Below are 24,942 nucleotides of genomic sequence, written 5' to 3'. Positions count from 1 at the left end.
TCCTACCAATAGAAACATTGTCAGTCGCTGCTGTGGAGCTAGAACTACGAGATTTCCTGAATGTCCTCCCAGAAGATGGCACTGCAGCGTTTTTCTTGCCTTATCTTCTTTATTGTAGTCGAAAGAAATCATTGACTTGAAGGTATCATTTGGAAAAATACCACAATGCCATTGAAGACTGACTTTAAAAAAAACAACAACGGAATATCCAGTAAAAATGTAAATAAAGGATTTTCATATCGAATAAGTACATTTATTGCAGACGCTTTCAGGCTGCTTACCCTGTGGTGGTATTATTAGTTTGGTACTTTATGACCTGCATCCATGTAATTGTCCAGAATGTAAAGAAAGCCACAAAATTTAAGAATTTTTTCAAAGAAGGTATATACGTTTTTAAAAGTAGACACTGACTTTTATTCCAAGTAATATCAAATCAGTGTTGTTGGAGAAGTGACAATCTTTTTCACCCCAGAAACATTTGGTAGGTATATTTGAAAGAATATTTCTTCTTGATTTTTTCCAGATTTCTCTATTAGTTTATGCCTTCTTTCTCTTCTTCTTCTTCTTCTTCTTTTTTGAATACTTTTCTTTGAGAAAGAGGTTAAAAGATTTCCAACTTTACTTTTTTGTTACTTTTAAAACTCATGCTGTGGTTTCTCCATGAACCAATAAAGTAGAAATTTTCAAACTTAAATGTCTTCTTGTCTGTCCATTAACATAATTTGTTGGATGCATGTTTTTCAGCCAAAGCCTTGTTTCTATTTTTTGTTGATGTGTACTTTAGCTCTTCTAGCTAGAGTATATGGGAAAATAAAGAAATATATCATTGTATTCACAGTTGTGTCTTCTTTTTTAACCTCTTATTAAACAATTTTGAGTCCAAGGTCAGCTCATCAATAGTGTGCTTCGACTTTACTTAAGGCTGGGCAAAAATACTACTCACCACACATCTGCCACAACTGTATTTTGAAACTTTTCTCCTGATGTCAGTATTCATCTTTACCAGGATATAATCTGTAGAACTGTTTGTCAATTTTGCCTTTCTCCAGTTCCAGATTATTCTCCTTTTGACTGTCTCTTCAAGGGTTCACAAAATCCAGGTGGATTGGCATTATTTTAATTTTTTTTTTAATTTTTTTATTTTACCTCGTTTAATTTAATTTATTTTAAAATTATTTCTTTTAAAATTTTTAATTTATTATTTTAAAGTAATATTTTACTTTCTTGACACTTCTGCCCTCATGTCTGCTGATTCATTAAGAATGATAGCAGCACCATGTTATAGGGATTAATGGGAAACCAATAGTTGGAAACAATTCAATGAATCTTAATAGCAATGCTTTAAGAACCATAAGGGACAACATCTGGGCATAGATTTTGGGGGTGGGGTTGGAGAATACAGTTTTATAAACTCCTGGTGGTGATATGAAGGACCTATGTAAATTAGTTATAATTGTATTAGAGTCAGTCATGTATCTGTTGATCTTTTCATATGACACAAAGTAACAGTTTCCCCCACAAATTCATGAAAGTATATGTTTTCAGTCTTTTTTTAAATGCTTATAGCCATTCCAAAGTGAACTTTTTCTTCATCACTTTCACGTACATTGTTATGAATATTTTTTTTCCACTTATCACCAATTTATTTCTTTCAGCCAGACTTGGTCTCTATAGAAAAAGAAATTTTAAGACCATTAATAAAACAGTACTGTTGTCCCCCCTTATCCACGGTTTCCGTTACCTACGGTCAATTAGTCCAGAGGCAGATGTTCCTCAGAAGGTCAATATAGTAGCTTAATGCTATGTCACAATGTTTATGTCATTCACTTCACTTCACATTTTATCTTCTTATACCATAACAAGAACAAGAAAGATTAGTATATCCTGAAGGATCAGGATGAGGTGTTTTGAGAGAGAGAGAGAGATACCACATTCACATAACTTTTATTACAGTACATTATTAAAATTGTTCTATTTTGTTATTGTTGTTGTTAATCTCTTACTGTGCCTAATTATAAATTAGACTTTATCATAGATGTGTATGTATAGGAAAAAAATAGTTATATATAGGATTCAGCACTATCCAGGGTTTCAGGCAGCCACTGGGGGTCTTGGAATATATTCCCTGTGGATAAGTGGGGGACTACTATATATGTCATGTGGTTTAACTATATTCTCATTTTTAATATTAGTTATTTTGTTTAATTATTGTTTTTTTATTATGTTATGTTAGTCACCATACAGTATGTCATTAGTTTTTTGATGAGTGTTCTAATTATTCTCAATTCATTTCTATTTTTCCATTTTTTGCTTGTTTTCTTTTTTATTTAAAATCAATTAGTTAACATAGAGTGTATTATTAGTTTCAAAGGTAGAATTCAGTGATTTGTCAGTTGCATAAAACACCCATTGCTCATTATATCAAGTTCCTTCCTTAATGCTCATCCCCCAGTTACCCTTACCTCTCCCTCCTACCCTCCAACAACCCTGTTTGTTTTTAGAGTTAAGAGTCTCTTACGGTTTGTCTCCTTCTTTGATTTCATCCCATTTTATTTTTCTTCCCTTTCCCTGTGTTCATCTGTTTTGTTTTCTAAATTCCACAAATGAGTGAAATCATATGATATTTGTCTTTCTCTAACTTATTTTGCTTAGCATAATACCCTCGAGTTCCATCCACATCATTGCAAATAACAAGAATTCATTATCTTTGATGGCTCAGTAATATGCCATTATATATATATATACCACATCTTCTTATCCATTCATCTGTTGATGGATATCTGGCAGAAATTTCCATTTTTGAAATATGTTTAAAAACATGTCTCATTCTAGTACTGCTTTAACTAAAGAAAAATTACTTTGCTCCCTGCAAGATCTTCATTAATTATAAAGGGAAAAATATTAACTTTATAATAAGGAAAACTGGCAGAAATCTCCTTAATCAAATGCTCAAAGTTAACATAATGAGTAAGGGAAAAAAAATCAGTATCTTGTGCCTCCTGACATGTATATTGAGAAAAACAATATCACTTCCATGAGAATCTTGCCAAAAAATGCATAACTTGAATCTAGTCATGAGGAAACATCAGATAGACCCAAATTAAAGAACATTCTACAAAGTGGCTGCCCTATATTCTTTAAAAATGTCAAACTGAGAGCACCTGGTAGGTTCAGTCTGTTGAGCGACCAACTCTTGATTTTGACTCAGGTCATGATTTCAGGGTCATGAAATCAAGCCCTGCGTCAATCTCTACACTCAGTGGAGATATTGCATGAGAATATCCCTGCCCTGCCCAGCTCTTTCCCTCTCAAAAAAATAAATCTTTTAAAAAAGTCAAAGTTATAAAAGACAAACTGTTCCAACTAAGAAGACAAGCCAACTAAACACAACGTATGAGTGGGATCTTCTTTTTCTGTAAAGAACGTGATGAGAATAATTTGTGAAATTTGAAAAGGGTCTATACTATTAAATCATCTTTAATTTCCTAATTTTGATAGGTATATTGTATTTATATATAATATTCTTATTTTGGGGAAATATATATATTTTCTATATGTTTATATACATATAACTTTTTTTACATATAACTTTTTTATATGTATTTACTAGTGTATGTGCGTTAGAGAGGGTGGGGGGGCAGATAGGAGAGAGAAAGGGAAAGCATATGTGGCTATGTAAAATGTTAACAGTTGAGGAATTTGGGTGAAGGGTATATGGGAATTTTTGGTACTCTTCTCACAACATTTCTGTAAGTCTGAAATTATGTCCAAAAAAGTCTAAAAATTCCTTTTCATTGAATTAACAGGTGGTTAGGTATTTACCATTCAGAGTATTGGATTGGATTGCACTAGTTACTAAAATACAGAATATACTGTCCTTGCCTGTAAGTAACTGAAAGCTAGGCAAGTTTTTTTTCCTACAGACAAAAAGCTATCTGACTGTAGTAGAAATGTCACAGTCTCCTTTATCAAAGGATGGTCTTTTATGCCTCCTCTTGTAGGGGAAATGAAGCATTACATTAAGTATGTCAGAATATCTACAGTTCTTTTCTTATGTTTTTCATTGTGGAGAAAATTGCCTCTCTCTCATATTTGTCTCTTCATCTTGTTCAGGAGTTACTGGCGTTGACCCGGCGGTTTATTTGCCTCTTCCCATCTTCGGTGTTCTGGGGCTCTCAGTCCCACTCTTTGTAATAAAGGCTTTTATGAGAATCGTTTTTACATTACCAGGTATTTGTGTAAAACCCTGGAGCAGACATGAAAACTTGTCGTTTGTACTCACTATTGATCTTTGAATGACTTAATTCGGGGGAGATTTATTTCTATATTTTCTTTCACTTATATGTCCCCATTAATGCCCATTTTGAAGAGGAAACACAAAGCATTGTTTTCTCTACATCATTTCCCCCTGTTGGATTGGCCATCACCAATTCCAATAATTCCGAACTCAGAAGACCCAAGAAACACCAAAGGCTGCAACCACACACCAGAATTTCACTATGTAGAATACATTTTGTGATTATTTACCCAGGAAAGGGCTGTTTCTTTTCCTGTGTTTCCTGTGCTTCAGGAGGGAGTATTATTGATGGGCTGGGGGAAACAGGGAATTTAGATTCCATTTTTTCCCCTGGATCTTTGCTATAGTCTGAACATTGGTGTCCCCTCAAATTCCTACATTGAGAACCTAATGCTTGTGGTTGAGAGTAACTTTGTAGGGCCTTTGGGAGGTGATTGGGTCGTGAAGGTGGAGCCCTTATGAATGGGATTAGTGCCCTTGTCAAAAAGGCCCCATGGAGCTAGCTTGTCCCTTCCACCATACAAAGATAAAGTAAGAAGTCTGTAACCAGAGAAGGAACCAGACTAGGTAGTTATTAAACTGCATACATTTATTTTCACAGCTCTGGAAATAAATATATGCTGTTTAATGACTACCTAGTCCGGTATTGTGTTAGAGCAGCCTGAATGGACTAAAACAATCTCTGAAAGTGATCAACAATACTTTCCCTCACCCCTAGAAGTACAGAATGACATCATTTCTGCCTGACTACTTGCCTGACTACTTGAAATTATATTGATGTTTTGGGGGGGATTGGTGGGGAGAACCTTCTTGTGTGCCAAGTACAGAAGAACAACTACGAAAAAAGTTTAAATGTGTCCTAATAAAAATGAAATTAAATTCTAAGTGTGTCTTTTGTTAGCCTTTCAGTAAATAACATAACCACTCCCTTACATCAGCTTTAGGAATAACTGCACTGCCTCAGAGTGGTGTCTGTTTGTATTAGCTGAGAGACTTCTGGTGCTGTTATTAGTACCAGCGATCAGAGGATAAGCTGTATCCCACACCATTTAGCAGTAAAAAAAAAAAAAAAAATCCTATTTCGAGGTAGAGAAGGAAGAGATCAGGGCAGCAAATTCATGAATGCTTCCTATTGGGGGAAATATTTAGGCAAAGTAGTGCATCTTAATTATATTGGTGATATATGACTTCTAGAATTGCTAGCTCAATATTCACCTTCATTTGGCAGAACCGTGTAAGTAGTCTCCATTCCAGCATGAATGTGGTCAGTCACGTGACAGTGGAGTAACCAGATTCCAGGTGTCCTTGGAAACATTTCTAGAGTTTGGTATGTCCCAGGGAAAACGTCAAAGACATCAGAAGTGTAAATGCCCCTGTGCTTAATTAGAAAAATGACAAATATTATATAATGCTTATTGTATGTGAGAGTTCATTCAAATAATCTTTCATTGGCCAGCACAGGGATATTAGAAAAGTGGATGAATATGTTAAAAAAAGAGAGAGTGAGGTATGTTGTCTTGATACTGCTGAGTGCCTGGCAGGATGGCCACGAAGTGCGTGTGAAGGGAAGATGTAAGGAGAGTCCACTCACCCATTTGGATCATGTGGCACCTCTTACACTTCAACTTCAGTTTGCCTTTTATCGTTGCACTTGAGTTACACAAGATAATTTAGCTGTGCCTCATTTCAGTCCTAATCTCACTTTTGCTGAACCTCATCTAGATTAGCTGGTCTGTGAAGCTTTATGGCAGGGAAGGTAATGCTGGAAGCAGGAAAGGAGGCCCAGGGAGAAACCGGAACCTGAGGCAGTTCAGGTAGAGGCTAGACTAGACACAGAGTATTTGTGGGGGGAGGGTGGTATTTCTGCAAGAACAGAATTGAAAGTCCCCTAAGAATATAACATCTGCGTAAACCAAGATACAGACAGCAGAATGGCCTTTTCTGCAATGAGCTTTGTGGTAGTTTCTGAATTTTTTACATTAACTCAAAGGTAAGAAAGAGAGCTTTTGGCTCCTGCTGAAATCAGCATTGGCTGAGAGGCAGAAGTAGCCTTGAGATCTTGGGACCGATCAGTTGCCTCACACCAAAATGATAAACTTGTTCACTTTAGGCCATTTCAGGATTCAGAAGTTAGAACAGGTAAAAGTTATAATAAAGTCTTGGCTCTATCTTCTGACCCACCATATGGACATTCCCACCCTCTCTGCTAATGAGTCTATTCAAATGCCTCGCCCAGCAAATATGTGAGCAGAACTCCATGAAAACCCACTAAAAATCCAATGAAGAGCCCAATGTGTAACAAAGGTTGGTGACAACAATTGAAATTGCTGCATGGCACACTCTTTGGAAATAGTTTAGTAGTCTCTTAAAACTTTTTTTTTCGTAAGTCTCTAAGGAAATATTTTCTTCATTTGTGTTAAAACACTTTCCAGCAGGGCAAGAATAATGACTGTGGATCACTCTTACCTGATACCCAAAGCTGTGGCCATGAAAGTGTACTGAGTGCAAGTCTATTTCATTGCCCATTCCCATCAGGTACCAGTTGACTTCATCTCCCACGTGCATCGTGAGGCCTTGCAGGTTCCCAAACATTCTTCCATTAATAGCTGGGAAATCACATGATTTTTAAAAATTATTTTTCATGATATTTTAAATCAGTAGCTGTTTGACTGACAGTATGATTACTAGGTTAATGTATGGGACCTTTTTGAGGTAATAGAAGTTATTTCACTATAGATGGGGAAATGAATACTTTCAGGTCAATAAAGTCAAACTTCTTCTCTAATCATTTAGTACCCAAATCCATAATCCTAGGTGTGAATTTAAAAGGGATTGAGACTTTGGAATAGGCAAAGAAGTTAATAGGTGGCTTTTGCTTGGAACAGAATTCTAACTCACATACAGAGTAAGGCAGAACTGGTTTATTATAAAATGAATAGTCTCCAAACTAATTTCATTTGAAGGAAGAAAAGGGGGAATTTAGGGTTAAAATAATGTCTCATACCATGCATTTTATTGCTTTCTATGAATTCCTCATCATCTTTGTTTACTTTCTCGGGGTGTTCAGAGTATGTTTTGATGTTGTCATCTATGTACCAGGATTCATTTTCATCAAAAACAAAAAACAGAAGGGAAAATTCCAGTTTTCTTATGGGATTGAATACTTTCATGTAATGTCTCCGGCAAACAATCAGTGGGCCAATTAATCCACTATAGAGATCCTGAAAACAAGCAAAAACATCAGTGATCCTTGCGATAAAATCAGCATTTCAGACAACTGGGACCTTGGGAATTTTAGAAGGACCGATTTAAGTCATAGACTTTGCCTAATGTGGTGCTGTCAGATCATCACCTCCACTTGTAGATAAGTTGGACTAATGGTGAATGGTAGGTAGGTTGAATGGGTGATGTTGAAGTAACAGAAGTACATGCGGAAGCCAAATATTAGCTCAGCTAATGAACAGCAATGTAAAAGAACCCCATGGATGGTGTTGGATTGCCTATTCCATAAATTGAGCGCTATACCAGTCTCAAAATCCAGAGATGAATCAAACAAAGTCTGTGCCCTCCAGGAACTTAGTCTAGTAGCGAAAACAGAGGATGGAAGAAATGAATCACTTGTGGTGATGGAGGTTCATAAAGTACAAATGGACACAGAGGAGGAAGAGAACAATTGACAAATCTATGAGATGTTTGGTTTGGGGGTGTCAGTAATGGCTGATTAGGTCTGGAAGGCCTTCAAGCTCTATCATGTTCAGCAACTTCAGATTTTATCTTGTGGGTCATAGGGAGCCACTGAAAAATTGAACATGGCATGGCAACATATTTGCATTTTAGACCAGTCGTCTTGGTGGTGAGTGAAGGAAGGATTGAAGGAGGAAGAGACTGGATCCTGGGGGCCATTGCAGTAGTTAGGCAAATTACAAAGACCCAATCTGTTGGGATAGAGAGAAGGAATAGACTGAATTGTATGTAGGTGGGTAGACTGCCTATGTAAGCCAAGGGGAAGAACTAGATACTTCATACCCCGGGTTCCAGCCTGAACAAATGAGTAGATTTGGAACTTGTGGTATTGCTATAGGAAAGACAAGAGGTGGAGATGGATCTCAATTCCATGTTAGAGTGGCTGGTTTTCAGTGCTGGTGGGACATGCTTGTGGAGAGGTTCAGTGCTGATACATAGCCAGGTCTAGAGTTTAGGAGAGAGGTTTGGACTTGAGATTTAATTCTACAAATGAATCTATGAACAAGTTTTGATTCGCAGTTGTTGAGTGTTTTGTTGGCTTTGAAATATTCAATCAAGTAGCTTTAGTTGTGCTAGATTGACTACTGAGATCAACACTTCTATTATTGTTAATAGAGCTCTGAAATCATGTACCTCAGTTCTTTGGGTTTAATGTATTTTTATGTAAAAAGGAAATAAAGTAACTGCATTAATATTTAATTCTGTGTTACCAACAATCAGAAGTCATAGGGTTAACACAATTACAACTTTATCCTTAAAAAGAAACAAACCAAAAAAATGAAACCAAAGTGAATTGTAGAAAAGCTTCCTTTCCTGGGATTTTAAGATCAAATTGGATCACAAGAAACCTCTGATCTCATCTTCCTTCAACTGTGTGTCTAATTTGGGGGTTTTCACAAAACACAAATGATTTAGAGTTTACCTTAACTTGATCCACAGTTGAATAGTAAGCCCACGGAATACAAGCAGAATCCTTTATTCCAGCTCCAGATCTTTCTGGGATCTTCCATATGTAAGTGCGAATTTCACCTGAATTGATCAAGTGTTAATGTATCTGGTTATATTTGGTATATATTTGATATATAAATATATACTGATCTTAATAACTTGTGACCTAGAAACTGGAAATGTCAAGGTAATTAGTGTTAAAAAGTAGTGGAGCCCTAAATTGTTTTTAGGAATTTAGTCTTAAGACAAACTCTAAGACATACTTTTAGATCTTCTTTGTCAGTCAGGGATTAACTAGCCATATACACACACATATAATACCACCAAGCCAGAACCTGGAATTACTAATATCACAATTTGAAGGAATTTTATAACATATCTTTTTTTAGCTTTAAGTCTGTTCCTGTAAAACACTCGTCAACCATCAAGTGATTTCCCCCAGTGCAACACCTTCCCCAAGCCTTCTCTGTGTTTGTACCTGCATGCTGTGTGTCCTTCCCTCGGTTTCACTTTGGCCTTCCTTTTCTCCCTTTTCACCACTAATCCCAAGTGATTCCACAATTCCTGGTGCAGAGCCATTAGCTCATGGGATCTTAGGGTCACTGACTTGTCCCACTCTGTCATACCATACACAGCTCGGTCACTTACGGGACACTACCACACCCTAGACCTTGACACTTTGAAGATAGCCAGTTGCTCTACCCTCCTAACTTGCCAAGGCCTTGCCCTTCTTCCCTGTGCTCTGGGCTCTTCTCCAGGCTTATCTCTACTTCCAGTTATCTCAGGGGTTCCTATCCAGCTCCTCACCAGACCTTGACTTGTATGCTCTGTCTGTTTGGCCTCTTAACCATCTACTTCCTTTATGTAGACCTCACTGTTACATATTCGTGCTTTCAGACTTTCATTAGCCAGAGTCTGGCCAGCCTTTTCTAGGGAATCAAACAGGACAGGAAGGATGGCCTCAAGAGATGTAGTAGACTTTTTCTGTTTTCCTCAAGTCTTCCATCTTACCCACCCCTACATCATCACCTTTTTTCTAAGCAAAACCTTTCACTGAGAATATAGCACACAGATTCACCACCTGAACTTAACATCTTTTAATCTACACTCTTAAAATCTCATCAGCCAAAAAATAATGTTTCCTTTTCTTCTCCATTCTCCAACCTGCTCTGCCACCCATGGTGGCTTCCCAAAAGGCTGCCGCTGTCCTTGACTTTCCTTCCCTAATGCTCCCTAATGCTTCATTTTTCAGCAGGGGCTGTTAGTTCCACCTTTAAAATACAACCAGAATATGACAACTTACCACCTCAGCTGCTTCAACCCTGGTCCAAGTCTCATTTTTTTAAACTCAGATTATTGCAATAGTACTCTAACTGATCCTTGATTCCGCCCTTGTCCTCCGAAGTCACTTAACCCACATGTCAGCCAGAAGAGGACTCCACAGAGTATTCATCAGATCATCACTCTCCAGCTCAAGCCCTCATATGGTTACTAGTATAAAATCTGAGGTTCCGACTACGGCCTCTAAGGTTCCCTTTCCTCCTCCTGCATCTAGCCCGCTAGCCTCCCTGGATCTCATCTCACATTCTGTCCCCTGTTTGCTCTGCTCTGGCCTCTAGCCTCCTTGCTCTTCCCATCTCAGGGCCTGGAATGCTCTTCACCCATAACTCCCTGTAGCTCATGACTTACCATTTAGGTGTCTTCACCAGTGGCGCCTCCTCAAAGAAGCCCTCCTGATCACACTACTTAAAACAGTGTTCTTGTTACTTCCTCTCTCTCTCTCTCATTCACTTTAATCTTTTTCCATAGCACCTTTTATACATTAATACTATGTATATTTATCTCTTTTGAAAGAATATGAGAGTCACAAGGGCAGGGCTTCTTATTTCTAATCCCCTGAATTCACACGACCAACTTTATAGTGTAATTTATTTTTTCTCATCCATTTTTTTCTCACTTGCCAAATTTGGGAACTGCTAAATTACTAAGAAATAGCCCTTTCCTAGAAGCCAACTTTACAACTGAAAGAAGAAAAATATAGTTTTTAATTAAAGGAAGTGTATTTAACCTCTTCCAGCTTTTGCACTGTGTTAACTGAAGTTATTGTGTTTCCAGTACATGCCAGATATTGGGCTAGAATTGGGGAATTTAAAATTCCATGGGGTGGTCTCTGCCCTTAGGACCTTGCCTTCAGCTACTGGCATGGAAGCATTCAACCACACACAGTATGCAGTAAATGCTGTGTGGGTGTGGAGAGATCATCTCTGCTCATTCCACCTTGAGTATTTGCAGATACAGTACTCACAGATGTTTTCCTTACAGTTCTGTGCATCCCTCTCTCGTTCTCTCTCTCTCTTTCTCCCTTCCCTTCTTTTCCCTTTCCTTGTATGTGCATGGAGGCGTACACACAGATACACCCCCCTGCATGCCCTCTTTTTAAAAAAAATTTTAAATTTTTAAAAGATTTTACTTATTTGAGACAGAGAGGGGGAGAAGGAGGGAGATCACAAGCTGGGGAGCGGGGATGCCAGGGGGAGAGGGAGAAGCAGACTCTCCACTGAGCAGGGAACCCGATAGGGGGGCCGATCCCAGGACCCTGAGATCATGACCTGAGCTGAAGGCACACTCAACCGACTGAGCCACCCAGGCGCCCCCCTGCATGCTGTCTTAACCACCTCTTTCTTCACTTCCTTAAGACACTCATTTGGAAGGAATACCTCTCTGATAACAGTCATTTGTGGGAAGCCTGTAAAGTCTATTAAAATGCCACCCCCCCACTCTTCCCACCCTCCGCCATGAGTACCTGGTAAAGTTGGAGTAACTGTAGAACTCTCTGTTTTCACCCCATGGGCATGTATTGAGTAGGGCCTTGTAGCCATGTTTTTAAAGATAATTTTAACTATGTCTCCAACATCTGCATGAAGTTGTGGACCTGGCAAGAGCAAAAAAGAAGAGTGGCTTATATACCTATCAGATAAGAAGTTCTAACTCAGTAACAGAAGCAAAGATCAGGTAACTTCCTTAGCATGAAGGCAGGAGTCATACTAAATTGCCAAATTGCTTCATACTAAATTATTCTTGGATTTACACCTGGTCTCAGAGGATTCAGAATAAAAACACTAGGAATGGTTGCCTCCAGATATGGAAACCGGGGGTGCATTTCTCATCAAGAGTCCTACAGGATGTTTTGGCCTGAAAGTCCCTTGTAGGGCGATGGCCTAATCCTGCTGAATCAGCTATGATCCTACCTTGACCAAGAGTCATTGGGCAGCATTTGCTCTCATTTCTCTGCATTTGGACTTCCAGACCTTCCTGAGTGTGAATTTGTGGCAGTACAGCATTTGGAAGGGTGGGTGGCACCACCCCTCCCATTTCTACCTCCTTCTGTAGCCAATCTTAGCTAGTCTGCTGCTAAGAATTTCCACAACCCAGTAACAATGCCATTCTCCCTTGGGCGTCTTATTTCAGGGGCTGAGGATAACACGCCTCACGGTATCCTGTTAGTATGGAAATATGGTGGGGTTGGGAGTGATGTCCCCTGCACTTGATGATTTTCCAGAAAATTCCCAAGACAACTGTTGGTCAAGTTCTTAGACATTCTCTCTTAAAAGGATTCCTGAAAAATCAAAAGCAACTTTTCCCATGCCTTGTGTATGGTAACAATTTTTTCTTTCTTTATTTCCTTGTCTATGTGTACATTTTTTTCTCTTGGAGTTAACTACTAGATGGCAACTAAAAAAAAACTAATAACTATGATTTGGGAGCTGGAAGAGAGGTGGAATAACAGAATCTGGTGAAGATTTTCATTAGAAAATAATTTCTAGGAATTTCACCAAAATTCACAGGCACCATTTTGAAGAACACCAGATACATATAATTTCACTAGCATGCAGGATAATACATTGTTTCTGAGAAAAATAAGCAATGTTTTTGAAATATTTTTAGAAAATACAGGCTTCTCATTTTTATTACAGAACTTTTCTTTTTATTTGAATACCTTCAACTATGAACTGGGAAATTAAACCCTTGGACACATAGCTACCCCACATCAGATGATTAGAGTACCTAGAATTCCCAGATGTTCTTCTTCAGCATTTCTCTCCACGGGAACTCTGAACGTGCTGTCGGTGTATTGCCGATACACAACTTTCTTGTATTTGGAGCCTATGTAGAATTCCTCCTTATCTAAAAATGCATTCGAAACACTTCAAAAAAAAAAAAAAAACAATACACACACTAAGGTTAGTAACTGTCTTAATGAAAGTGGAAACCGAGTTTAAAATTTTGACTAAAAACACAGTTTTCATTTAAGTAATTATGCGAATTTTTAATAGCATTCTCCTATTCCAGCAAGAAAGAGTAAGACTTTGAAAACAGATAGGCATGGTAGAAAGTGCTCCTTGCTGGGAGGAGAGCCATCCGAGACCTGTGCTGACTCTTCCACTAGCTAAAATGACCTCCAGTTAGTCATTGCCTGGTTGACCCTCAGGTTCCTCACCCCCAAAATGAGGTATGAGATGAGATGATCTTTAAAATTTCTTTATAGCCCTAAAGTTCTGAGCCCAGATTTCAACCATGAAGGGTTCTCTGGTTCCTGCAGTATTTCTGGCTTTTAAGAGCTGAAATGGCCCAGTGTTTTCAACCAATCCTTTTATCTTAAGTTTGCAATGACTCCTCATGGCCCCTGTAGACTTTTTCTTTTTAAAGATTTTTATTTATTTATTTTAGCAAGAGAGACAATGGGAGATTGCGAGCAAGGAAAGGGACAGAGGGAGAGGGAGAGACAGAATCCCAAATAGACTGCTCACTGAGCACGGGGCTTGAAGTAGGGCTCGATCCCAGGATGCTGAGATCATGACCTGAATCAAAATCAATAGTCGGCTGCTCAACTAACTGAGTCACCTTGATGCCCCAACTCCTGCAGCCTTCTGACTATTTTACTCTTGTCACTTGAAATTACCTTTCACTACTTTATACTGCAAACATACTCCCCATTAGTCAGTCAGACTAGCCAGTTAACATTTGCTTAGCTACAGGTTACCAGAGATGTTGGGCACCCCAGATCCGAGCACATGTCTGATCTCTCAAATCATATTCATGAAAGCTTAGTGCATGATGTGTGAGATGATGGAGGGGAGAGTGGTTGGAAAAGTCTTCACGAAGTGTCTGGTGATACTGCTTAATGTGCAGGTTCCAAAGCTCCAATAATGATCCTTTACTTACACTTATTCACAATGAAGTTATTTTTTACATTTCTATAATGTTCATGTTGTTGGTGGTTTTGGAGTGTATTTTCCTATGACTTCTTAGAGGACATAGACCATGTCCACTCTACCACCCTCAAGAATTTAAAATATTCTTCACACATAATGGTTTTAAGAATGTAAAAGAACAGATTACTGAACCGATAAGGAACCCTCTGAAGGAAAAATAAGAAAAGCAGCAAACGGCTGATAAGGAAATAATATTTAAGGTTTGAATTTAGGCATTGATTTTTGTTTAAGTTTGACAATCAATAGCAAGATAAGGACACGTGAGCTTAAGAAGACAATCCAACAGAAAAGAAAGAGCGACTACAAAGAATCAAATGAGAGAGATGGAAATTTTCCTGTGAGAAAAATGCCAGAACAGAAATTAATGAGGAAATGTTCCTGGGAGGCATTCTGCTATAGTTCTGTTGTTACAGTTTAGTGCAACTGTTCGTGTTTCTAAAATTTAGCATAATTCTTAATTCTCTGAAAGAGAAAACTAAAAAAAAATACTGGGAATCCAAGTCTGGAGATTTACTTTTGTTCTTGTAAGTGATGCAGCTCCCGTTCCCATTCCCTGCTTGGGGAATAATCCCATTCCACCTCCACTGCCGCGATGTAGTAGGTCCTGTGTGACAGGTAGAAGCTTGGGTCGTCAGACTGCCCCCTGCATTTGTTCACAGTGTATTTCTGCTTCATGCCTCCTGTGTAGTGATCAGTTGTTAGGCATTCAACATCAAAAGTCCCTGGAATGGTAAATAAGGAAGCGTGTCACTCCTTTGCTCAGCACCTTCTATGGCTCTTCAGCTCACTCAGGATCAACACGTGGCTCAGGTGGATGATCACCTCAGCTACCATTCAACTCTATTCCAGTCACAGAGGCTTCTTTGCTGTTCTTAGAACAGGTCAAGTGTGTGCCTGCCTCAGGGACTTTGCCCTTGCTCTTTCCTCTTCCTGGATGATCACATGAGCTACCACTCACTCTGCTCCAGTCACAGAAGCTTCTTTGCTGTTCTTAGAACAGGTCAAGTGTGTGCCTGCCTCAGGGCCTCTGCCCTTGCTGTTTCCTCTGCCTGGAATACTCCTCCCCAAAATATCCACATAGCTTATGTCCTCACTTTATTCAAGCTTCTCATTAATTGTCACCATCTCAAAGAATTGTTACCCACCTTCCCCCATCAGTCACAAGCCCCTTTTTCTGCCTTATTTTTCTTGATAATGTTTATAACCATATTTATATATAAAAATATACTTGCTTCTTGTCTGTCTCCCTGCATTAGAATTTCCACTTCACAAGAAAAGGCACTTTATGTCTTTTGTTGACTGTTGTATTTACACTTGTCTAATAAAGAAAGAGGTGACACTGGACTTGTCTTACGTTGTAGTGGTATATGATGAACCAGATAAAGCCTGAAGCAAGTTAGTGTGTTTTACATTTCGGTTAAAGTTCTTTCTTTCTTGTTTCAGTTTGTCTTACTCATTCAGAACCAGGCCACAGGTATCTCTGAGGTTGCACGGCTATCATTCTAGCATGGGACACTCAAACACAAACAGCCAACAAGCCAACAATACATGAAGACTTCAGAGAGATTACCAAAAGTCTAACTGCAGAGCTGTTAGAGAAGTCATTCCCTTTTTAGTCTGATTTGCCAGCTATCGTTAAAAGGAACATAACAAGAGAACATCCCGAGGACTCTATTACGTGGAAATGGGAAAAAACCACAGACTGCTCTTCACTTGTCACTTCCTCCCTTCCCTTCAGCAGGCAGGAAATGGACCTATCTGGCACACGTTAAGCTAACAGTGGCCCAGACATGCTCTTCAAGGGAGGGAAGGGCACACACTTGGGAGCTTGGGGAAGGGATGAGTTGATCATCCAACCCAGCTTTTAAAGCCAAAATGACATGAATCCATTTAGCAGAGACTTGTCTTGGCCTTAAAGAAATGTACCTTCAGTATCAGGCTGCATGAGGAGTGTAACACTTTTTTGAGGGAAGAGGTTTGCTGTATCTCTTCTTTCTCCTTTTGACAGATACGTGTTTCCTGTGAAGTAAATCCCGTGTACATCAGCCTCATTTCCAGCACTGAATAAGTACCACATGACTGAATCTCCTTGGCACATGTTGAGACCAGGCTGATTCCCATACATGAATCCATTCACGGCTGTAAAAGTTGGGAAATAATATTTTGAAAGTGATTTGTCATATGTCCTCCTACGTGACAACCTCTCAGATTTTCCAGAGCCAACTTTGTTGGTTTGATCTAATTTTTGAAAGACCCATTCATGCTGCCCCAACCCATTATGCATCAGGAGTGTCTCTGCAACCTCTTGCTGTACCCAGCACCCTCAGAACATCCCTGGCTAGAAGAGGAAGAGCTGAAGGCAGGGTTCTTGAAGTTCTGCAATGTTCTTCCCAGCTAACCATTTCTTAGTTCTCTCAAGAGTTGTATTTGTGAGGACCCAAATGAATGAATAATAACAGCTATTCCTGGGCACTGCAGACTGGGAATGTGTTTGTTGCTCTGGATGGAAAATTGTCTGATTCATCTTGAATAACAGAGTAAATGCAGGAAGTTTTCTTTCACTGTTCTTACTAATAGGTAATACTCTTGACCTCTCCAAAATGTAAAAATGCAAACTCGAAATATTATCATGATTGCGACCAGTATTGATTCAATTAAAAAAGCAACATGAGTTTTTTACACAACTTTACATTTGTTTCTTCTTACTATGGTGATTTTCACATGTAGTCCATTAGCAGCGTGGGCATTCTGAACAATTAGTTCACTGTCTCTAAACCTCTAGAATTATTCTGGGAACGAAAAAGAAAATCTGATGCTAGGTTTCAATTAAATAAGAATTTCTGGAGGTTGCCCTGAGCACTTAAAAAATAGTTTTAACAGTTCTAATAAAACTCCCAGGGGAATTCTAATTTGTAGTCAAGGGTGAGATTCATTAAAATTCATCGACAACAGAGGCCACATCTTTCTTTCTTTTGAATAATAAAATGAGGCTGTCGCTATTAAACCACAGACGAGAAAAGCATCTAATCCAGTAGTTCTCAAATTTAGGCATATTACAATGATGTAGAAGGTTTTGTTACATAGAGATTGCTGGCCTCACCCATAAAGTTTCTGATCCAGTAGGTAGGAGTTGGGGCCCCAGAATTTGCATTTGTAACAAATCCCTGGGTCATGTTAAAGCTGCTGATCCAGGGACTATATTTTAAGGACCAGTTATCTAATTGATAGATTTTATGTTTTATTATTCTAGATTAAGCAAAATGAAAAATAATTGATTGATACCTTAAATATTAATATTACCCTCAGAGCTGTATTTAATCATTTGTTGAAAATTAATCAATGGACAAAGTAATTAGCATTTTGGTTTCATTAAAAGCGTTACATGGGCCGTGCTGAAATAACTCAATATTGGCAGGTAATGCATACTCACAGTGCATCTTATTAGATTCTTGAAAATCTTCATCTTCCTTATTCACTAGATGAGGTGCGGTTGTAAACAGTCTAATATTCTCATCCAGGAGTAAACTTTCATTCTCATCAAACACTGTGGGAAACAGGTAGAACTCCTTGTCTACATTTTTCTGTAAATTGAGACAAGAATAATGATGTGAAGATAGGACAAGTGAAGCAGAAAGACTTAGCACACAGTACTATTTGGGCACAAATTCACCAAAGGAAGGATAAAAAGTTTCCATTCCTCTTTGTAGATGGGGCTCATGAAATAGTCCAGCTGATTGCCAGAGTTTTCATTCCTATCTTTGTAGTAGGTTTTTGATTCAACATGATCTAAGTCTCTCTCTGCACCTACACCTTCTGACTCCTCTCCTCACCTTCCTGCCAGCTCTGCCCATACCACTGAACACACCAAACACAGTGACTAAAATAGGGGGAAAAGGTGCCTGTGCCAAAAATTGGGGAAAGTGTCATCTGCATTCATGAAAACTTGAAGAACTTCTGTAAGGCAGAGCAGGGGAAGCAGATAGAGGGAGAAATCCTCTTAAGTGAAGAAATAGTCTGTCAAAAAAAAAAAAAAAAGCCTTCTGACTGAGAAGGAACAGGAATTCACACAATCTTCAGTCACATTGACAAACATTCTCACTTTCTCTCTCGCTGTCCCTCGTGAAACATAAATGAGCAGAAATGCTATCTGGTCTATGGAATATGTCAGTAGTTCAGAAGAAGGCAATCAGTCTAAGAAATCAAAACATATGAGCACCTGAAAACTAGATACTTCCTCAAAGAAAAGTTTAGAGATTATTGCACATCTTTTTTCTGAGATAATTTTTTTCAGATGAAAAATATGATTATCAAATTTTTAAAAACCAACTAAAACAGAGACCTGAAGATTAGATCTTATAGAAAACTGAATCGTTGATGGGGATAATTTTTTTTTTATTTTTTATTTGAAAGACAGAGAGAGTTGAGGGAGAGGTAGAGGGAGAGAAAGTCTCAAGCAGACTCTGTGCTGAACATGAAACCTGATGTAGGACCCGATCCCATGACTCTGAGATTATGACCTGAGCTGAAACCAAGAATCTGACAACTAACTGACTGCACCACCCTGGTGCACCTATGATGGGTATAATTTTAAGAAAGCTCCCATAAATCAGAAGAAAGGATTGAAAGATGAAAAATACATATATAGTAATGATTTAAGAAAGAGAGATCTTATAAAAGGGGGAAAAGCAATGATAATAAATAATAGTGGAAATGATTACTACCAGAAACAGAAAGTTCAGATTCAAAAGCTTCACTGAAAACAAGGCAAAAGTAGTCATAGAAATCTATGCTTAAAAATAGTCTGGCAAAATTTCTGAATTTCAGACATAAACAAATTTCTACAATGAGTCATTTAAAAAATGTTATCACAAACACTGAACTTCTCTAGTACAATAAATGTCAGAAGAAGATGGAGTAGCATTTACATTTTTGAGGGGAAAAAGAAAAATTCTATACCTAGCAAAGAACAACAAAAATACATTCTCACATGTGTAGGGATTGTAATAGAGGACTGCTACATTCACTTGTATTCTGATCTATAGAGAAAACTTCAGTGAAATGTGTATAGGCCATATTTTCCAATAATAATGCAACAAAACTAAAAAGTACTAATAAAGGAAAAAAGTTAATAAAATTAAGTAGATCATATTTGATCCTAGTAACTCTTAGAGAGGAAGCAAACATGAATTACTAAATATTTAGTAAGCAATGTCCATGACAACAAGGCATAATGCATGGGATATACTAAACATATAAACTGAGAGTCTGAAATACTTTTATTTTTAAAATTTTTTTAGAAAGAGAGCACAACACACATTTGTGCACAGGGTAGGAAGGGGAGGGGCAGTAGGAGAGAGAGAAAATCTTTTTTAAAAAAACACATTTTATTTATTTATTTATTTATTTGACAGAGAGAGAGAGAGAGAGTGAGAGAGGGAATACAAGCAGTGGGAGTGGAAGAGGGAGAAACAGACTTCCCACTGAGTAGGGAGCCCGATGGGGGCTTAATCCCAGGACCCTGGGATCATGACTGGAGCCAAAGGAAGATGCTTAATGACTGAGCCACCCAGGTTCCCCACAGAGAGAGAATCTTAAGCAGGCTGCTCTCCCAGTGTGGAGTCTGACACAGGGCTCGATCTCATGACCCTGATATCATGATCTGAGCTAAAATCAATAGTTGGATGCTTAGCCAGTTGAGCCACCCAGGCAACCCTGAAATACTTTTTATTTAAAGTAAAACCAAATAAAAATAAATGTTTGTAAGTATCTGAAAATTTTAGAAAAGTAAAATGAAAAAAGGAGAAAAGAATTAATACAGGCAACAGAGAAACTGTTTAATAAATTAGAGCACAATTTAAATGGCTAAACCTAAAAATGTATTATTTGAAAAGACAGATGAAATACCCAAGTCTCTGGCAAGTCTAATTAAAAAAAAAATAAGAGATAACCCAAATATACCACAATAAAACAGAGAAAAGGATATAACCACATGTATGGGGAAGGAACAAAATATCATTATGTACAATAAGTGTGATAAGCTGACTTAGAGGAAGGTACCTGAATAGACCAATATCCATAGGTGAAATGAAAATGTGATTAAAACATATTATGATAGACAGACAGAAAGAAAGAAACCCTAACTACTTCTTTTTAAGTCACACAGTTAAAATAATTTTACAGACAATCTCTTTCAAATCTCCAAGGAGCAGATGAGTCCTATCTATTTAAACAGTTCCAAAGTATTTAAATCTTTCCAATTTACTTAATTGGGAATTATAAATCTTCTCAATTTGTTTGATGAAGATAGTAAAACCGTGATTTAATATCTAAAAAAGCACACACAAAATCTAAAATAATATCGCTTACAGTTTAAATGAGAAATTCTAAATAAAACACTATCAAATTCAACACAGAAATATATTGGAAAAAAATTAAAAAGCCACAGTGCTCATACCACCAGCATTTTTCACAGATCTAGAACAAACAATCCTAAAATCTGTATGGAACCACAGAATATCCCAAATAGCCAAAGCAACCCTGATCAAGAAAATCAAAGCTGGAGGCATCACAATTCCAGACTTAAAGCTTTTATTACAAAGCTGTAATCATCAAGACAGTATTGTACTGGCAAAAAACAAAAACAAAAACAAAACAAAACAAAACAAAAAAAAACCCAGACACATGGATCAATATAACAGAATAGAAAACCCAGAAATGTATCCACAACTATACAGTCAAGTAATCTTCAACAAAGCAGGAGAGAATATCCAGTGGATAAAAGACAGTCCCTTCAACAAATGGTGTTGGGAAAACTGGAGAGAAACATGTGGAAGAATGAAACCTGGCCACTTTCTTACACCATACACACACAAAAAAATAAATTCAAAAATGGATGAAAGACCTAAATGTGAGACAGGAAACCATCAAAATCCTAGAGGAGAATATAGACAACAACCCCTCTGACATTGGCCACAGAAACTTTTTACAAGAAAGACATGTCTCTAAAAGCAAGGGAAACAAAAGCAAACATGAACTATTGGGACTTCATCAAGATAAAAAGTTTCTGCACAGAGAAGGAAACAATCAACAAAACAGTAACCTAAAGAATGGGAAAAGATATTTGCAAATGACATATCTGATAAATCTATAATGAACTTATGAAACTCAACACCCAAAAAACAAATAATCCAGTTAAGAAATGGGCAAAAGACATGAACAGACGTTTTTCCAAAGAAGACATAGAGATGGCTAAGAGACACTTGAAAAGACCCTCAACATCATTCATCACCAGGGAAATACAAACCAAACCACAATGAGATCCCACCTCACAACTGTCAGTATGGCTAAAATCAACAACACAAAACAACAGGTGTTGACAAGGATGCAGAGAAAGGGGAACCCTCTTACACTGCTGGTGGTAATACAAACTGGAGCAGTCACTCTGGAAAACAGTATTGAGGTTCCTCAAAAAGCTAAAAATAGAACTACTCTTCTATCCAGCAATTGAACTACTAGATGTTTACCCAAAGGATTTAAAAATACAGATCCAAAGGGGTACGTGCATCCCAGTGTTTATAGCAGCACTATTAATGATAGCCAAACTATGGAAAGAGCTCACATGTCCATCAACAGATGGATGGATGAAGAAGAGGTGGTATATATATATATGTATACGTATATATACCTACATATGTGTGTGTGTATATGTGTGTGTGTGTGTGTGTGTGTGTGTGTGTGTGTGGCTAATACTCAGCCATTAAAAGAATGAAATCTTGCCATTTGCAATGATGTGGGTGGAACTAGAGGGTATTATGCTAAATGAAATAAGTCAGTCAGAGAAATACAAATGCCATATGACTTCCTCACATGTGGAATTTAAGAAACAAAACGTATGAACATATGGGAGGAGCTAAATAGAGAGGGAAAGAAACCATAAGAGACTCTATAGAGCAAATTGAGAGTTGCTGGAGGGAGGTGGGCAGGGGATGAGCTAGAAGGATGATGGGTATTAAGGAGGGCACTTGTTACGATGAGCACTGAGTGTTGTTATAAGTGACAAACCACTGAATTCTATTCCTGAAACTAGTATTGCCCGTATGATAACTAACTAGAGCTTAAATGAAAATTTGCAAACAAACAAAAAAACTCACAGTGTTCAAATAATAGGAACAAAGATAGTCTTTTCAACAAATGGTGATGCAACAACTGCTCTTTTACAAGCGGGAAAAAAAAAAGAAGAATCTAGACACAGATCTTACACTCTTTACAAAAATTAACTCAAAATGGATCACAGACCTAAATGTAAAATAAATAAGGCTCCTAAAAGACAACACAAGAAAAATCCAGGTGACCTTGGCTAGAACTTTTGAGATATAATACCTAAAGGCACAAACTATGAAATAAATAATAGATCAGGTGGAGTTCATCAAAATCACAGTTTATGCTCTATATAAGATAATGTCCAGATAAGTGAGAAGACAAGCCACAGACTAGGAGAGAATATTTGCAAAAGACACATCTGATAAAGAACAATTATCCAAGATATCAAAGAAGTTTTAAAACTCAACATTAAGAAAACAAACAACACTATTAACCAATAGGCAAAGACCTTAACAGATACCTCACCAAAGAAGATAAACAGATGGAAAACAAGCATTTGAAAAAATGTTCTACTTCATATATCATTAGAGAAACAAACATTAAAACAAAAATGAGTTACCACTACACACCTATCGGAATGACCAAAATTTGGAACACTGACCACACCAGATACTGGCAAAGATGTGGCACAACAGGAACTCCTGTTCATGTCTAGTGGGAATACAAAATGGTATAGCCATTTTTGGAAGACAGTTTGGTATTCTTACAAAACGAAATGCATTTTTACCATACAGTCCAGCAACTGGACTCCTTGGTATTTACCCAAAGTGGCTGAAAACTTATGTCTACACAAAAACCTGAAAACTTAAGTCTACACAAAAACTTATGTCTACACAAAAAATGGATATTTATGGCAGCTGTATGCACAATTGCCAAAACTTGGAAGTAACCGGGATGGTCTTCAGTAGGTGAATGGATAAAAAATCTGGTACATTCAGGCAATGGAACATGATTCAGCACTAAAAAGGAATGAACTACTGAGCCATGAAAAGACTTGGAAGAAACTTAAATGTGTATTACCAAGTGAAAGAGGCCAGTCTGAAAAGGCTATATACTGTATGATTCTAACTACAGCATTCTGGAAAAAGGCAAAACTATAAATTATTAAAAAGACCAGTGGTTACCAGGGGTTGGGGATTGGTAATAAGAGATAAATAGGTGGAAAAGGATTTTTACGGCAGTGAAAATATTCTATATGATTCCATAATGGTGGACATTTCCATTATACACTTGTCTACACCCACAGGATGTAAACACCAAGAGTGAATTCTAAAGTAAACTATGGACTTTGGATGATAACAATGTGTCAGTGTAGGTTCATCAATTGTAACACATGTGCCCTCTGTTGGAAATGTTGATCCTGAGGGAGGCTGTGTGTATGGGGGGGTAGGTGGGTAGGGGATATATGGGAAATCTGTATTTTCTTCTTAATTTTGCTGTTAACCTTAAAGTGCACTAAAAAGTTAAGTTGACAAAAATAATAGTGAAAAAATAAAAAACTCTAAAGCTAAAAATAGAAGGTGCTTATAATAAGGGAATAAATAAGAGGGGAGAAAGGATAGGAGCTAGACTTCTTTGAATATGTCTCTTTTTGTAGATTTGATGTTGGAACCAGGAAATATTTTTACATTATTATAAATAATATTACAATTTTAAAGGCAATCCCTAAAAGAAACAGAAGTAAAATTAAATAAACCTGTGTATCTGGTGGATAGCAAAACTACACAGAGAGGAACTATTCCAAATGACTTTAACTTTGTAATTTGACAGAACATCCCCAGTGGGATCTACTCTAAGTACCAAAAGGGCAGCAAACAAATCTTAAATTGTTTTCAGTAATTATATTCTGGCTGTAGTATTGTAATTCTGATTCTGAGGCTATTGTATGTATAGTGTGGAATGAATTGAGTAAATGTTTATGTTGGTATCATTGAGAACTAAGATTTTTCAGTGCAGCTGAAGGGAGTACTGATGTAAAATAAATAAAGTTAAGTAAAAAACAATAAGAATCCTTAGACCTGAATTTGAATAGAAAGTATCAGTATGAACTCATGATAAATTTTCTCTTAAAAAAGAACGTTTTCTAGTTCTGCCCATAGAAAAGGGCTAGGAACAATGATTAAGCCAATAGAAATGAATACCCATAGTGCCCAGATGGTGGTTCTGAATATAATTTCTTACTGAAAAGAACTAGGGCTTTTTGGGAGAAATGGTTGATTCTAGGTCTGACTCAGAAAGTGTATAATATGAACCTAAAATAGCTTTTTATACTAAAAATCAAGGAAGTTTCAAGGACTACTGAGTTCATCTGAAAATGAAGGAATCAACCAGAACAAATCTCCTCCGTGGCAAGAAATAGAATTTGGGGGGCATCTATAGTGATAATATCAGTGATTTCAAACATACCAAATATTCTTAAATCCATGAGTTCACAATAGCACTTAACAAGAAAAAAATTATTAAGAATCTTTGAAGTATGTTAGAGGAGAACTATTACTTTGAAAACTTGTAAATAAAGGG

The 24,942-nt window shown here is 37.5% G+C and overlaps 2 protein-coding genes across 10 annotated transcripts in view; one reads left to right on the top strand and one right to left on the bottom strand.

Annotated features, from left to right (window-relative positions):
* Positions 1 to 248, top strand: part of HPS3 (HPS3 biogenesis of lysosomal organelles complex 2 subunit 1) — a 38,009-nt gene extending 37,761 nt beyond the window's left edge. For 5 of the 6 annotated variants that reach the window (XM_032346011.1, XM_032346037.1, XM_032345999.1 and 2 more), the window contains one exon: positions 13 to 248. In XM_032346011.1, the coding sequence (XP_032201902.1) occupies positions 13 to 140 (128 nt within the window). In that variant the 3' untranslated portion in view covers positions 141 to 248. The remainder of the gene's footprint in view (positions 1 to 12) is intronic. The other variant, XR_004286571.1, reaches the window with a different exon arrangement.
* Positions 1 to 24,942, bottom strand: part of LOC116592643 (ceruloplasmin) — a 55,878-nt gene that overhangs the window by 8,585 nt on the left and 22,351 nt on the right. For 2 of the 4 annotated variants that reach the window (XM_032345950.1, XM_032345958.1), the window contains exons 10-18: positions 17,693 to 17,843; positions 16,189 to 16,401; positions 14,777 to 14,984; positions 13,055 to 13,194; positions 11,793 to 11,921; positions 8,964 to 9,070; positions 7,302 to 7,518; positions 6,764 to 6,903; positions 5,513 to 5,675 (exon numbers count right to left, since the gene is read on the bottom strand). In XM_032345950.1, the coding sequence (XP_032201841.1) occupies positions 5,513 to 5,675; positions 6,764 to 6,903; positions 7,302 to 7,518; positions 8,964 to 9,070; positions 11,793 to 11,921; positions 13,055 to 13,194; positions 14,777 to 14,984; positions 16,189 to 16,401; positions 17,693 to 17,843 (1,468 nt within the window). Of the gene's footprint in view, positions 1 to 386; positions 1,669 to 5,512; positions 5,676 to 6,763; positions 6,904 to 7,301; positions 7,519 to 8,963; positions 9,071 to 11,792; positions 11,922 to 13,054; positions 13,195 to 14,776; positions 14,985 to 16,188; positions 16,402 to 17,692; positions 17,844 to 24,942 lie in introns of those variants that run through there. The other 2 variants (XM_032345965.1, XM_032345974.1) reach the window with 2 other exon arrangements.

Source organism: Mustela erminea, chromosome 1 (genome assembly GCF_009829155.1).
Source record: "Mustela erminea isolate mMusErm1 chromosome 1, mMusErm1.Pri, whole genome shotgun sequence".
In the NCBI taxonomy this organism is placed as follows: Eukaryota; Metazoa; Chordata; class Mammalia; order Carnivora; family Mustelidae; genus Mustela; species Mustela erminea.
Note: the sequence above shows the minus strand (reverse complement) of the source record. Positions and strands in the feature narration are given on the sequence as shown.